This window comes from Arctopsyche grandis, chromosome 13 (assembly GCF_051622035.1).
Source record: "Arctopsyche grandis isolate Sample6627 chromosome 13, ASM5162203v2, whole genome shotgun sequence".
NCBI classification, from domain to species: Eukaryota; Metazoa; Arthropoda; class Insecta; order Trichoptera; family Hydropsychidae; genus Arctopsyche; species Arctopsyche grandis.
In genome coordinates, this window is record NC_135367.1 from 20,583,263 (window position 1) to 20,600,411 (window position 17,149).

At 32.2% G+C, this 17,149-nt stretch overlaps 1 protein-coding gene across 1 annotated transcript in view; it reads right to left on the reverse strand.

Moving 5' to 3' along the window:
* LOC143920939 (protein commissureless 2 homolog) overlaps positions 1–15,055 on the reverse strand; it is a 29,182-nt gene extending 14,127 nt beyond the window's left edge. The window contains exon 1 of the mRNA XM_077443979.1: positions 14,619–15,055. Coding sequence (XP_077300105.1) covers positions 14,619–14,871 — 253 coding nt within the window. The 5' untranslated portion in view covers positions 14,872–15,055. The remainder of the gene's footprint in view (positions 1–14,618) is intronic.
* Between the last annotated feature and the right edge of the window lie 2,094 nt (positions 15,056–17,149).

Sequence of the window (17,149 nt, forward strand, 5' to 3'; positions counted from 1 at the left end):
AGTCCCATGCACTCAAATAAGTTTAGAACGCTGTATGCTCGTTATAACGAGGAGAAATTGGAATTGGAATAAGCGGGGGTGAGAAGTACATATGACAAGTGTAGTTGATATAGTGAAGAGAGTGAAGAGATTGAAATGATAATGGGTGGGTCATATGGCTAGAAGACAAGAAGAAAGGTATCAGATAAAATAAGTATTGGAAAGAAAGATGGATGGATGAAATTAGAAAAATGTGTGGGGTGATACCAGGTTGACACAATGCAAGTAGCTTGGACGAATAACTTAGGCGTCCAAAAAGTTCAAAACCAGTTGGAATACCCGTTCAAGTTACTCGCATCGTGTCAGCCCGGTATGAAATGGATGAGAGTTGCGCAAAACAGAGACAAATAGAAGCGTATTGGCGAGGCCTTCGTCCAGTAGTAGATGGCCGTAAATAATGATGTTAATCATAGTGATGCCCTGGAGTAAATCTATAATGTCATTATTGCAAAGTTGTAATAATTGAATATGTAGAACTGATAAATTCGTTTTAAAAAAACCACAACACTCATCAGATGTAATAACAAAGTATTTTTACAAGGTTTTTATTCTATTCATTAGAACTAATATTAAGAGGGCTGGACAGCAGCGCCTTGTCCATACAAACGTACTATACTTCTCCCGTCCTCAATTATGGCACTAGAGAAATTATTTTTTAATATGCTATGGATATCCACCATTGGGGTGCATCTATCGTTTTATTTTTTTGATTACTTATTTTTTATAGGATCTAGGAGCCGCCAAACATCTATAAAATCGCCTCTTTTTTACACCCAAGAAAAGAGTCTAGCGTGGTTATTTAACGGTCGATTTTAAAAAAAATACGCCGATAGATGCAAAGAAAATATCTTTCTCCTACCGATGATGAAATTTCTTTAAAAATTGGTCCATTTTTTGAGGAGAAAATAGTAGAATACGAAACCTCGATTTTGTCAATTTAAAACACGTTTTATCTGGTCGAAGCGCAACTGTCGCATTCACTCAATATATATATTGATATATATTGTCGCATTCACTCAATATATATATATATATATATATATATATATATATATATATATATATATATATATATATATATATATGTATATATATATATATATATATTGTCGCATTCACTCAATATATACATACACTCAATATATATATCGAAGAAAGGAAAGGTAACAAAATTAAGGTTTCGGGTGTACAGCCCTCTTAAGATTTACATAAGATTTTTAGAGCAACTTCCAAAAAAAAGAAGGATTCAAAGATTTTTATTACATGAAGTGCTTTTTTGTACTATGTACTTGAAACATTATACATATGTATATGTACTCGTATATACATATGTACTTCATACTTGACTTTGACATTTATCAGTTTTTATTTTATTTATGATTATTATGCAATTTAATTTCAAATTATCTGCAATATAAAGTACAGGATTCGACTTTATTTTATTTAAACATATTTTATTATTATGATTTCGCACAATTTTTTAATGCAATATTAATTATGACAAACAACAAAACGTAAAATGACCTTTCGTGCAATGATAAACTACAACGACATCTTATTATTATTATTATTAACAATTGAAAGTATAAAATAAAGTAACGAAGATGTAATGAGTATTCATACGAAAAATCTTAAATAAATAAAAAAGCAACTAGCATTTGATCAAACATCAAACAAAACGTCATTTGAAAAAATACTTTAACCCACATTTTTACTGTGAAAATATTATGTAAAATATAAATTGATTTAGCATCCAAAATTAATTTATCATTTCGCCGATGCAACTTATAAATGAGGCCGAATTTTACGAAAGTTGCATTCTCTGCATTTTACTGCAGCGGAAGTTGAATTTGCACACGCCGGAAGCGAATTGCTAAATTGCACCTTAATAATGAATGGATTTTGGATTCGTCAGGTAAAAAACAAAACATACACCCACTCGATTGTGAGTTGTACATGCAATAATAATATGAATTAGTCATTTCACGTACAAAACAAAAAGGATGTTGATGATTTTGACATCAAAGAATTCTTAAGCGGAATGACGTGCGTGATTATTCTAAGCAATCACTATAAATTATATAACGTGAGGATTAGTACAAATTGTAAGCAGGATCACGTCAAGAATAATCACCGTCGAAGATAAAAAAATTTTTTTTAAAGATATTTTCATGTTGATAAGAAAATTTTATTAATTGATTATATATGTACAATCATTAACTCTTTACAAGTAAAATATGATTATAGATGATTATTCAAATGATTCAACTTTAAATATTCCGATAAATTCGAACAACATTTCATTGTAAAGTTCATGACTAATATCAATAATAATGAAATATTTTTAATTACATTTTAATAATTTAACAAGTACAATATTTTCCGCATCTTTGATTTTAAATTTATGAGACGCTTAGCGGCTCCTTTGAATAGCAGGTCAAAAAGGATATCGAGAGTTGACTCATTCTTCGACTAATCCATACAAACTAGTCTATACAACCTTTTTATTATAAATTCAAAACAATTCAACTAACATATCGATGGCTTAGTCCACAGATTTTGTATGTCCATTTTTGAATTTGAATCGAATTTTAAGTTTGTAGATGCTGGAATAGTTCAGGATTTTCCTTTCAAGGTAAAAAATATTTTTATCTGCAGCGCGTTTATCGTATGTTTAACGGAGAGCTGAATGAGGTTGATCTGTTTGGTATTTCCCTACATCAATTCAGGTCTAACATCAAGAGAATCTTGACCGATTGATTCATTTTTTCTCCTATTCTATTTTTTCAATATTTCCATTATTTTTATACTTTAGTTTAGTTATGTAATGTGCTATTTAATCATATTATAGCTTTCATTCTTTTCCTTTTCATTTGTTTATTTTGTATTTACCTTTTTCATTTGTTTTTTATATTTGTAAATTTCAATTTCTTCTTATATTCTATCTTGTAACCTTTTCCAAATATTTTAATACTATAGTTTAATTATGCAATGTACTACATATTTTGTCATGCCTTTATTCTTTACTTTTTAATTTGTTTTCCTTATATTTATCTTTTTCATTTTTGTAAAAATCTATTATTGGACTCGGATGTTACATATATTATTTATTTACTTTTTGTTTTTTTTATACCTATCTCTGTACATCCTGTCTGTTGATTTTTCAATTAATAAAATAAAATAAAATAAATAAATAAATATACATACTTGAATTATTCCAGCATCTACATACAAACTTAAAATTCGATACAAATTCAAATAATGGACATACAATATCTGTGCACCAAGATATGTATAATTGAAATTATTATATTTCGGTACTACCGATAGTATCGAAGGCTGGCCAAAAGACGGTAGAACCGGTAGGAGAATACCTAGTATTATATTAATATGAACGTAAAAATGGAATTGATTCTGATTTTTATGATCCCATTATCGATTTACATACATTTACATATGAACGCTAGTCGTTGTGTTTAAAGGTATACATTTCACAATCACCTGTTGATCAATTTGATTATTACTACATGTCTGAATTTAAATACGATACGAGTATAAGGTCAAATTTCATATTACTTAAGTTTCTACAGCGACTTAAAGGTAAAGATAAACAAAAAGATATGCGGCACGTGTTTTTTTAGATCATTTTAAAAACGCCCGTCCACCAAATCTGTCTCACCCCCTGAAATGTTTTCGGTAATATTTTATCTTTGCATTGACAGTGATCGATAACGATGATTCCTATATTTGAAGAAATTTAGGAGAAACTTGTAGAAATAATAAGAGCCCGGCCACACCGTGTGACTTGCGGGCAACTCTGTTGGTGATTTTGTTGCGTGACCAGATCAAATATATGCAGTTGTATGGAGCATGCCACTCAAGTCAACTCACCAGTTGCCCAAGTCATAAAGACACCCGACCAGATGGATTATTTGCCGTCGTTGGGTCTGGTCACGGTGACTTTATGAATTGAGCAACCGTCGCAATCCCTCAAAATGTATAGCGTGGTTTTGAAGAGTGCCACACTCGGTGATTAGTTGCCGGCGACTTCATTAACCAGCAACGTGGTCTAGTGGTGAGTATTGAATTACTTCGTGCATTATGTCACGGGTTCGATTCCCACTAGAGTCGTTGTTGGCCAGACCTTGGTTTGTCGAGGTCGATCGATTTTTATCAGAATTTGCCAATTTTTCAGATTTTCATTAAAACGGTTCATGTAAAATTGGCTTTTCCTTCCCAATTTTCCGTTGCAAACCTTGACTTATTGTTATATCTCAGGTTTCGCCTGATCTCTCACCATAGATGTCTCTGTGGTTGTTTATTGAATGTAAAAATTCGTATTATTACATGAAAAATGTTATTGAACGTATTTATACGATGTTTGTAATATCTGACCATAGATGTCAGGTATTGTTTCGATTTACATGTGTATGTAATTGGCCAGGAAGGCGCATTGGGGTTTACCTGTCAGGCCTTCCTAGTATAATATAAATAAAAATAATTAAAAAAAACTATGAATACGTGTCACGTAATGAAAACATATAGGTGAGCAGATTCTTGGTCGCTTCTGATTGCCGGAATTGGGTGACCAAGAGTGACCACGAGCAACTACGCTTGGGCAACAAAATCACTCGCAAGGTTTGGCCCGGCTATAAGATCGAATTAATAATGACATGAAGATACGCCTCTCACAGCTGAAGTCCATGAACGCGTCCCATGCCGCACTTTGAGTGTGTTCTTTTCTAATACGCACATGTGTACTTTAAAGTGTTAGTATCTCAGTCCATGCTTACACATCGGCTACTTTAACTTGATCCATATAAATTGAAGTAAACAAAATGAAATGAGTTTAGAAATGCGCACATTTTCAATGTTGTAATCATAACTTCACACTATATTCTACGCTAATTTTCCTTTCGTAATAACTTAATAAGCTTTACAGTTTGATCTATCTTAAGCGACGTGCCTTTCTCATCACATAAAGCCATTGTTTTTCACGTACGTAACAATATAATCTGAGAAAGTGTATCGTACGATACAATATTTACGTGTGAATTTAAATATACGTAATATAACATATTTTTAGATATGAAAAGAAAATACTATAGAATATGGAGGTTGCGATATAAATTATACTACGTATGCGATGAATGTCGTAGTCACAATATTGCGACAGTGAAACCATCATAAAAGTTTATAATAATAGCATTACGTCAAAGTACGAACAAAAGACCTTAATTCGTTTAAAAAAATTCCAAACATACATACGATAAATAATGACAGTTTATTGCCCGTTATAAAGCTTATTGAATTACTTTGATCATTTCGCAAAGTGTAAACTCTATCAATATACATAATTGCAAAAGCTGCACGATACAGGCTTAATTATTTATTGCACAATTACTAAGATGCATTTATTAGATTATTCATATTTACAACTGTAATAATTAATTAGCAGTTCGATATCTATCATTTATCATCATCGCCTGATGATACGCACGTCTTTCGACACGTTTAAAATTAGTCCATCCCGAGATCAAATCTGATCGATATCATCTACAAGCTAGATAGAAAATATTGAAAAAATAAAATAAACTAGAACGTGGGGTGCACTTTTTTGCAGTCGCAAAAAGTCGAACCCATCGAAGTGACGATAGCAATTACCCTGAACGACCAAACACAGTAAAATTGCGAATATTGGATGTTGGGAAACCGATAAAATAGGCAGGCATCAAACATTTTACGACCGTTTTACGATATTCAAACAAATCGATTTTGTGCGAAAATTTTAATCATCTCACAAAAGTCGAGTTGACCCTTTTTATACATATATACTGGAAGATAGTAAATCAATTTTTAGGAATATATTCTTGACAAATCTGTGGTCTAGTAAACAACTAAACAACAATATGAATAAATTATTCAAATTAAACGAAAATAGAAACAAAAGAATATCACTCAGTTGCCAATGCATGAATATATCAAAATGGAAGCGTTGAAATGAAAATATGTATATATGATGTCTAGCAAAATTAAAAATATTTAAGTAAATATCATACTCTGAAACTCAGTGTTTGTCAAATTGTAATTTCAAAGCCATAAGTAAGCAATACGAGATCGATGGATAGCGAAAAAAAATGATTAACTAAAGAAAAACACGCATTAAAATAACATTAGTATTGTAACACACAACTTTCATATCAGGTGCATAATTTATTGATCGAATTTAAATAATATAACGCAGTAATGGACCACTGCATTATATTATTTAATGTTCTACATCCAAGTAGTCGTAAATAAAATTGTACAGAAATGTTGGAATAGTCTACTACATAGTTCTCCTAATGGATCAGACTAGAAATTCCGAAATTATTGTATTATATTGAATACATAAATGGGCAAGAATTCAATATGATACAATAATAACCAGAAGCTCAGTGGTTAGCGTATAATGCTTTCAACTGAGTGGTCACGGGTTCATTATCTGGCCCAGTGCCGCTGGCCAGAACTTGAATATGTGATTCCGGGACAATCTTTTCCTACCAGAGTTTGCCAATTTATCTGATTTCATTGAAACAGTTCCAACAAATTGGCAACCTGCCATATCTCTCGCAAAATTTAAGTTTATAGTATTTCGAATTTGCTGACAATTCATATATGACTATATGATGCTGTTTATAATTGGCCAGTGTCTTCCTGGCCAGTTATAAACAGCATTGAGGTTAACCTATTACGCATTAAAATAAATAAAATAATGAAACGAAAAAAGAAAGAAACGATTCAAATGGAAATTTCATTTAATTCGTGGGTGAAAAGTATAGCAAAAGTGGTTGAAACAGTGGTGATAATAAAGGGAAATGAAATGGCAATGAGCGGGTCACGTAGCTAGAAGGTCGGACGTAAGAAGTGCCCGAACGGTACCCGATAGAATGTAAAAGGGTGCAAGGAAGGTCACAAGGGAGATGGGTGGATGAAATGGTGTTGATGTTGAAAGCGTGATGGAGAGGTGTTTATCCAGCAGTGAATGGTGAATGGCTGTAAATGATAATGGTGATGATGATAACAAAAATATTTTAATATAAATTGAGCACGAGTGATTTTATTCAGATAATACGTTAAAAAAAATTCGGATGTGACCAACCTCTGTCTTTATTTATGTATTTGAGGAATATAAAAAGGTTACAAAACAAAATTCGATATTGAACCGTACAGATTTTAAAGTACCAATAACTATGACAGCATTTTCAATACAAATTGAGCGCAAATGTATGGAAACTTGCACAAGACAAAAGTTCTACTTCCGGTTGTCGGATTTTGTTCAAATTTTTTTTATTTATTAAGACCAATAATAGTATTATTCACAATAAATATCAAGAGGGTTAAAACAATTTAAAAGGTCAAAATAAAATAATGAAATATTAAAAAAAAAAATTACTACTTCCGGAATACGAATTCTGACCAAAACCTTATCAGCTCTAAGTTAGTACATAAAGAGTACAAATATAAATTTTCAACTTGATACGTTCAGGGGTGTGGACAGAGTAGTGGGTACAACATTTTTGACCTTTCTAAGAGGCAAAAATCCCACTTCCGGTTCATTAAATTAAGTGATTTTTATTTATTTTTACTTAAAATCAATATCTTTATTATACACAATAAATATCAAGAAGATTAAAATAATTTAAAAGGTCAAAATAAAACAATGAAATATTGTTTAAAAAAAAAATAGTACTTCCGGTTTACAAATTCTGACCAAAACGTTAGCAGCACTAAGTTAGTACATAAAGAATACAAATATAAATTTTCACGTTAATACGTTCAGGGGTGTGGACAGAATCCAGGCGACAACATTTTTGACCTTTCTCAGAGGAAATAATCCCACTTCCGGTTCATTAAATTTATTATTTTCATTATATTGATACAATAATTATACTTGAATTTTTTCGTGAAGAACACACATGTTTAAGGGGTCGAAAAAAATAGTGGAAGACAAATCGAACAAGAGTAAACTACCACTTCCGGTTGAGGGATGCTTACCAAATTTTATACATAACTTGGTATTACGCTTAAACTTCTAGATATGAAATTTCAATTCAATAAACCAAAACGTTTCTGAGAAAAACATAAAATACCTCGATTCTCTAGAAAAAAAGTACTACTTCCGGTTCAGATAAAAATATTTTAAAATATAAGGTTATAAAGATTATTATTTATATTACATTTAAAAAAAATTCAGTCCGATTTAGTTTAGAGATAATTGAATTCAAAAACTTAAAAAAAAAAGAGGACAACTATAAGGGGAGGTACCATTTCCAGTCAACTTTAAAATTTGAAAAAAAATTACGTTGTGTCGATAAGAATTTCAGGAACCGATACTAAGTTTTAGTTCGATAGGACTAACGTTGTTCAAAAAATCCCCAAACACATACACAGACACATACACAGACACACACACACACACACATTTTTTTCTAGATCATGAAAACGTGATTAGTAATCGATTCTTAGTTCGAATCAGTAAAAATCTCGAGTTCGAATTTTCGCATGATCACAAAACTTCATCTATTGTTATAGATAAAGTAACAATGAAAGAACTCTACAAACACGCACCCACCATTTACCATCAGACGTGTTCTTATCGAAAACATTTAAAATCAAATCTACATATAATCACTTATAAGTTATTTAGCACATTGTTTATTTATATTATGTACATACAATTCAACGATGTAAACAAACGATTGCGTCGAATGAAAAGCAATAAATCTGTGATGGGGTTTTCCACCATGATGGCCGTTTGAATTAATGATGCCGATTTAAATTTTCTGCTTAAGAGGGCTGGACAGCAGCGCCTTGTCCATACAAACGTACTATACTTCTCCCTTCCTCAATTATGGCACTAGAGAAATTATTTTTTAATATGCTATGGATATCCACCATTGGGGTGCATCTATCGTTTTATTTTTTTTGATTAATTATTTTTTATAGGATCTAGGAGCCGCCAAACATCTATAAAATCGCCTCTTTTTTACACCCACGAAACGAGTCCAGCGTGCTTATTTAACGGTTGATTTAAAAAAAAATACGCCAATAGATGCACAGAAAGTATCTATCTCAAACCGATGATGAATTTTTTTTAAAAATTGGTCCAGTTTTGGAGAAGAAAATAGGAGAATACGAAACCTCGATTTTGTCAATTTAAAATACGTTTTATCTGGTCGAAGCGCAACTGTCGCATTCACTCAATATATATATTGATATATATATTGTCGCATTCACTCAATATATAAATACACTCAATATATATATATATATAAAAAAGGAACGGTAACAAAATTAAGGTTTCGGGTGTACAGCCCTCTTAATGTATACGTTAATGAGATTTAAGAGAATAGTGTAATCGTCAAAAGTATAGCAGCTGTCACCAGAACCACTACATTGCGTATTTTATTGTACATCAAATATTTGCTCCATTTGAAAGAATACCGCATTCTATGCAGATAATTTCTCGACATTGTTTACAGTCTTCATTAATAAATGAATACAAGAAGTTGCGTCGTATTTTAAGTGTATTAACCGATTGCTCTCTGAATTCAAATGACTATTTATAATTACAATTACATATATGTTTCATTAATTGTATATATTTATGTATGTAAATTACAGTCCAAGTGTAAATTTAGTTCGTTCATGAACCGTTTGTTCATATACGAACCAATCTAGCCAGTTATAGTGTACTAAATACACAAATATACAAAAAACAAATTGAAAAATGAACTATTTAGTTCTAGAAAAATGAACTAATCATGTACAAACTATCGGGCATAAATTTAAGTATTCTCAATCATTTTTCCCGTCCTCTATGTATACCCATGTTTACTCTGAGTTGCAATATTTTAAAAATAACCAGAAACGGGAATTATACACATAATGTGGTTTCCATAGGAGTTCCGTTTTGAATATTAAACGATTTGACAGTTAAAAGTTTTATGCGACACCTAGTGAGTCTATTTGAAGATAGCTTTTGACTGTTAGTACTTAAACTAAAGCCAATTGTTCGCATATGAATAAACTAGTATGTTCATGATCGAAGCGGAGTGAACACTTTGACTTAAACATATTTTATTTTACTTCATGTATTCAATCAATCATGCACACTCGTCTAACAGATTTCTCCAACGCGACGAGTGTGCTATACAGATTAAGAACTATTTTAACAGGTATACACTTATTTATCAAACACGACATCTATGATCAAACGATTAGCAGCCACAGGGACGTCTATGGACAAATTTTTGCAGCATTTTCTAATCAGCGAAAATCGAGATGCTGAATAAATCAAATTTTTGCGAAAGGGACAGGACAGGGTTGCCAATTTTTTGGAACCGTTTCAATGAAATCAGATAAATTGGCAATCGCTGATAGGAAACGATCAAACTTGGAGTTACATATCTGAGGCCTGGCCAGCAGCATACGGGATAGAACCCGTGACCACACAATTGAAAGCATTACATGTTAACCATTGATCTATGCTATATATATACATATGTACATACACATATGCAATTGAATACGAATTATTTTGAAGTAATCTCAGAAAAGTCAAAGTTTAATCATCTGGGGCACATACTGTAATTAAATTTTTGCTAAAAGGGATCATTTCAGCAGTAAGTTAAATATTTATGCATTTATTTGGAAGAAACAGATATGTAAGTTCAAAAGAAGCTGCATTCCAATAAGAGCAGATTTCAAGTTCTTATCAGAAATTGATTTAATTTTTTGAGAAGCGGCTGATATCAATCAGTATGTTATTATATTTCATAAAAAATTATACTTCGGATAAATTTTCGATTATTATCGAGTTAAAAGCAGTACAAAAATACTATACTGCAGCGAAAAAAAACAACACCAACAACTCAGGTGTAATGTTTCTATGCACATATGTACGTTGCTTTTAAAAAGCGATCAATTATCACTTTTTATGGCTATAATGGCATACGATGATTGAATATGTAAATATATAAGCAAAACGACTGTGTATTATCGAGCGAAGATGACGTTTAAAATACGTCAAAATCAAATATTTACCAAGAACCAACACATTGGCGCATTTCCAGATAAAAACATTGAAGTTTATCAAGCTGGGGTGCACCTACGAGATTTTACGCAGGTGCGCAAAAGGAAAATCTCGTAATTTTCCTCGAATCGATTTCAAACGGCTACGTTGGAGATCTCTAATGATGCGATCAGTCTTAAGACTTTTCTTGGCATTGGAATGATTTGTCAGTGATGAAAACCAGTATTTTCTGCGCAATACAATACACAGGTATACTGCAATGTAAACTTGTTTACGTAAAAGGCTAATAGTATGTTTATATTTTATTTAGAAGTACGTATAGATACAGTATAAATACATATTTATCGTTTGATTAAATACTCACTTGAAATACAAAAAAACAAAATAAGTGGAGATTATCGAAGATTATAGCGGAAATTTATGATTGATAAATTTGAAAGTGACAGGATTATTTTGAAAGTGACAGGAAATTATCATCACTTCCGTAAAAGAGGTAATTTTATATATTCAGTGCACATTAAGCCTTAAAAACTTGAATTTTTTGCTGTCACCAACAGATCTTTTTCTCGTGAAAAATTCTCTATTCATAATAAGAATACTCTTTTAATAAGTTTTTTAGATATTGACCATTTCTGCAAAATCCACTATATCCACATTATTGAGTATGAAATAATGGTATGTTAAAATCATTTCACCAAACAAACTCGTTAATATGTAACTACATATACTTCGTTCCAGATAACTTAACTTATTGAGTAATGAAATAATGGTATGTTAAAATCATTTAACCAAACAAACTCGTTAATATGTAACTACATATACTTCGTTCCAGATAACTTAACATTAATAATAAAATACCCGATACCTGTAGATTAACTAAGATGTTCTGACTAGGGATTCCAATACAGGTAATACCGGAACCGATATTACCGACATTTGGTACTACCAATATTGCAGAAAAGACTACCAGTAGTACCGAAATATATTAATTTCGATTTTATTTTAGTTGGATTGTTTTGAATTCAGAAAAAAAAACGTTGTATAGGCTAGTTCGTTTGGATTAGTCGAATAATGAGTCGCCACACAACATCCTCATTGACCTGCTATTCATAGAAGCCGCTAATTGTATCATAAATTTAAAATCAAATATAAAGTATGCCGAAAATATCTTCATTATAATTGATACTTTTTAAAATAAAAATAAATTGCTCATTGTTGATATTATGACATATGATGAATGAACTAATGAGTATTACAATTAAATTTTGTTTGAATTTAACGGAATATTTAAAGTTGAATCAATAGAATGGTCACATATGTTTACATATGTATAGATTGTAGTTAAGAGTTAATTATTGTATATGTATGTAATATATATTAATTAATACAATTTTGACCTGCTATTCAAAGGAGCCACTAAGTGTATCATAAATTTTAAATCAAAGATATTGTATGCTAAAAATATTGTACTGTTTTCTGAGACCATGTTCGATTACATACGAATATTGATTTATAACTGACTGTTCGTTGACAATAATTATGAAGCTCTCCGCTTTCTGATTTTTTCAGAAACCTATTTTTTCACTTGACAATTATCTGAACACATATATTATATAATAACTAGAATCTAAGCCATATCTTCCACACAAAAATACTTCAAACTAAGGAGCACGCAAAAATGTATTTAATTATTTTTTGACACTCGCTGGATATAGAAGGAATCAACATATTATTTTATAATTAAAAACAAATTAATTAAAATAATTACTTATTACCCAAAAATTAATTAGTTAATATTTTATTGGTAATTATTTAAATTTTATTGCAAAAATTGCTTAAATATATCAATATCGGCACTACCGGTATTTTTCAGTAGTACCGATAGTGAGAAAAGTCGGTATTTTTAGAATAACTAATTCTGACCACGAGGAATCAAGATTCAGAGTATGTCTACTGTCAAGTTAACGAAAATGAGGCATAAACTAAATTGAATTGTTCAATAATTTGCAACTAATTCAATCCCACCGTAAATTTCAACCCTTTCAATGACGATAAATTCCCGGTTTTCCGATGATCCAGTCTGGCCGTGTTAAGCAGACATCCTTGACGTAATAAATCAACGACAATCACGACAACGACGTGAAAGTAAAAGCTTTAAAAAATAACACAAATGAATGCATGTAAATATGTTGTAATAGCTTCCGCTTCCGGCTTATGAGAATTTGCACAAAAGGATATATGTATGTATATATACTCGTATATCATATATTTTGAATAACAACTTTCATCAAAAAATTCCAAATGATCTTATCGAGTCAGGAAAACGACATGACATATAATTTCCGGTAAATGTTGCTAAAATTAGCCATGTATGTATGTAAGGAAAATAAAAAATATAAATATAATATACATAGGTATGAATTGGTTGTTGATAAGGCACTATAAAATAGTCAACTCTCTTAAAAACATTTACATATAGATCTAGTATAAAATATGCAGTGTATTGATAGGTTCAATACAAAATGAAAATTCCAAATCATATATATATAAAGACGGTAATCTGTGTGTGTGTGTGTGTGTGTCCTAACTCTCGCCGAGCATAATGAACGAATCGATAAAAATCGATAAATTCATTTTTCGACTTTGTCGCGACTCGAACCGATCACCCCAAATAGCCGGAATATAGGTCTAAATTGAGCTAATGGTCACGTACATCACGCCAAATCCAATTCTTCATTTTTTTTTTAATATTAATTGAAATATTCCTTCTCGCCATATAAAAATACGTAATTTTAATCATTTAATTTAGCGAGGTTTTGAACCATTTTTTTATAGATTTATTTTTAATTAAATTTAAATTTAAATTATTTATATTTTGACGATATTCGAGAAAAAAATTGATTTCATTCACGGACCCTCCGTTCCAAAGCGATGTGCTTCACGAGCCCGCGCCGCACGCCATATCCTCGCCCAGAATACGTGTTGTAAATACACATCATATGTATATGCACGTAATTTGTTATGTGTAATAATAATATTCAACGTTACGAGGTCAATGACCGTTTGTGTGTAATCGGAAAATATTACATTTTGTTAACTTTAATTAACATTTTGTTAACGTTAACTTTAAGAATTGAAAATTATTACAAATAAAAAATCGAAAACTATCTATGAGAGTCTACGAAAATAACGGTTCCGGTTACGGATTTTTTTTTTAGTTTTATACGAGTATATAATAATTTTATACCCATGCGATGATATTTCATCGGGCTATTCACTAGTAATATAATAACTTGCCAATATTCTGACATTGAGACAGAACGTTTATGTATTCGCTGGTGTAAATAAATATACTAACGACCTATCTAACACGGTCTGACTTGCGTGTTTGTCGAAAATTTGCAAAAAGAACATTAAAATATAATTAAAATAATGAATACAACACAACATCATATCATAATGAAGCCGAAACACGAAAGAAACAAACAATAAAAATACTAACCATTTCTCTTCCAAACTTGAAACCTATGATAGATGATGCATGAGCACATGCAAGCCACACACGAAAGCACGAGAAGAGTCAACACGATCCCAACCCAAACGTCTGTGATCAGCTTCTCCTCCAGAGCTGGATCACCCTTCAGGATGCTCTCTTCGATTTCGGTCACCACCAAGGTGATGTTGTGAGGGAATGATTCCATTTCCGACTCGCCGGGAACTTGTATCACGATCATCGACTCGGTCATCTTGAACATCTCGTTCTAAATTCGGTGTTTTATGTCTTGCTCATGACATAAAAGCAATTCAGCGATTATGCACTGTCGTTTTCGAGTTCTCTGTCCGCACTCTAGGTACAAGTAATTCGTTTTGTTATCGAATTCGTAAACACTAGCTGCGAACGCGTACGTACTGATCGAGGTTTTTCCGCTGACTGAGCTCTCGGTGGGGGTATGGTGCAAGTTATATACCTACTCACAGCTGATCTAGTGACAAGGTCAGGTATCTACGAACCCCATTGCTTATTCATAAGGGTGGGTAATGTGTCACAAACTTTTTCTTGGATGTATTGAATCTTGAATTGATGTTGTTTGGGAGAATTGTTGAGTTTGGTGTTATATTGTCGTGTCGACATTGTCGAGTTGTGTCGTATACATACGTACATACATATGCATCTGTTTTATCAAAGAGAATGTGATTTTTTTAGATTTGTGTATATTATAATAGGAGTTGTGCAATATCACGTTTGACCCTTTGAGTACTGACGTCTTTTCTGTTGAAAGCCTGCCACGCTGAAAATTTCGCCAACATTTCCAACTAGAATTATTTAGAAATCCAATAGAAAGCAGGTATAAAAATTGTAGCCAATCCAAACAAATCTATAGATCACTACCGCTGAGGATTTCGAGTTTTGTAAAGGTCTGACCGCACTGTGCGGCCGTCGACTGCTGCGGCACGACACAACACGGCAAAGTTGATACAAAAGGCAACTCTGTCGCGTGACGCGTAGTGCGTTATATCCATAGAAGTAGAATGCATAGAATGGTCATTGTTAACAAAAGTATCGTCTAAAAGCGAGCCATCGAAGAGAGAGACGGAAAATCAAAAGAGAGACAAGAGAGAAAGAGACGAAGTTTAGCAAACAATGAACAAACTCTGCCACGCAGAGTTTTTGGAGCAACAGTTTTGGAGGCTGAGAGTGATTTTATGCATTCTACTTCTATGGTTATATCTCATACAAACAATATTTGGCCGTACGCTGCCGTTCGTGTCGCAGACGCATAATGCGATCAGACCTTAAAGGTGTGTTTAGACTCTAATATATGTATTTTGCAACAATCTATATATTATATACTAGCTGAATTTGGCATGCGTTGCAATGCCACAATAACGCATACAATTCCCGTTCCCGTTCTCGTTCTCGTTCCTATTTGTCAAAAAAAACGCAAGCAGCGAACACGTTAGTCGCGTCGCGAAAACATTTAAAATTATAGCGTTGCAATGACACTCATTCCCGTTTTTGGGCGATTTTTTTTCACAGAAAGCTCCATCGTATTCGGTTCAGAGGTTTAGGAGCCTATTCGAAACACACAGACAGACTGACATTCATTATAGACATATATAGAATAGAAGAAAGATAAATAGATACAATAAAAAAAAGTTTTTTAAAAACATACCTCTTCTATAATTTGTATATAAAATTATTATTTTGAATAAAAACAATAATTTTATTTTACTACCGCCATCTATGTTTAAAATTAATAAACAAACGATGGATAAACGTCAACGACTATCTCGCCGGGCAGATATCAAACGCGTCTTACACGATATGTAATGGCGGAGGATCCATTTACTTATATTGATGACCGAAATGAGCAATATGGCAAAGTATGAAAACGATCAGATAAGAGGCAAACTTTTTCCTGAATTGTAATCGTAAGTGAAACGTAAAGGAGGTATGTAAAAATCAATGTTTGTTTGTCTGTCGCATAAGCGGTCCTATACTATTCAACTGATTGCGATGAAACTTACATGAGTTATTGTGTGTGCCCGCGGTGGTTTCTGTAAAAAAAATCGCCCAAAAACGGGAACGAGTGGCAATGCAACGCAATAATTTCAAATGTGTTCATATCGCCACCTGCGTTGTTAGGGTAAAATAAACAAAGAATTGAATAATTTCTAATGTGTTCGCCGCCTGCGTTTTTCCGATAAATGGGAACGGGAATTGCATACGTTATTGTGGCATTGCAACACATGCCGGGTTCAGCTAGTATAAAATAAATAAAAGAAGTCTATTAACTCTTTGAATGCTGACGTCTTATCTGTTAAATGCCCGCCACGCTGGAAATTTCGCCAACATTTCCAACTAGAGTTATTTAGAAATCCAATAGAAAGCAGGTATAAGAATTGTAGCAATTACAAACAAACCCTAGATATCTACCGCCGAGGATTTTGAGTTTTGTAAAGGTGTGTTTAGACTCTCTGATATGTCTTGCAACAATATAAAATAAACAAAATAAGTCTATTGATGAATGT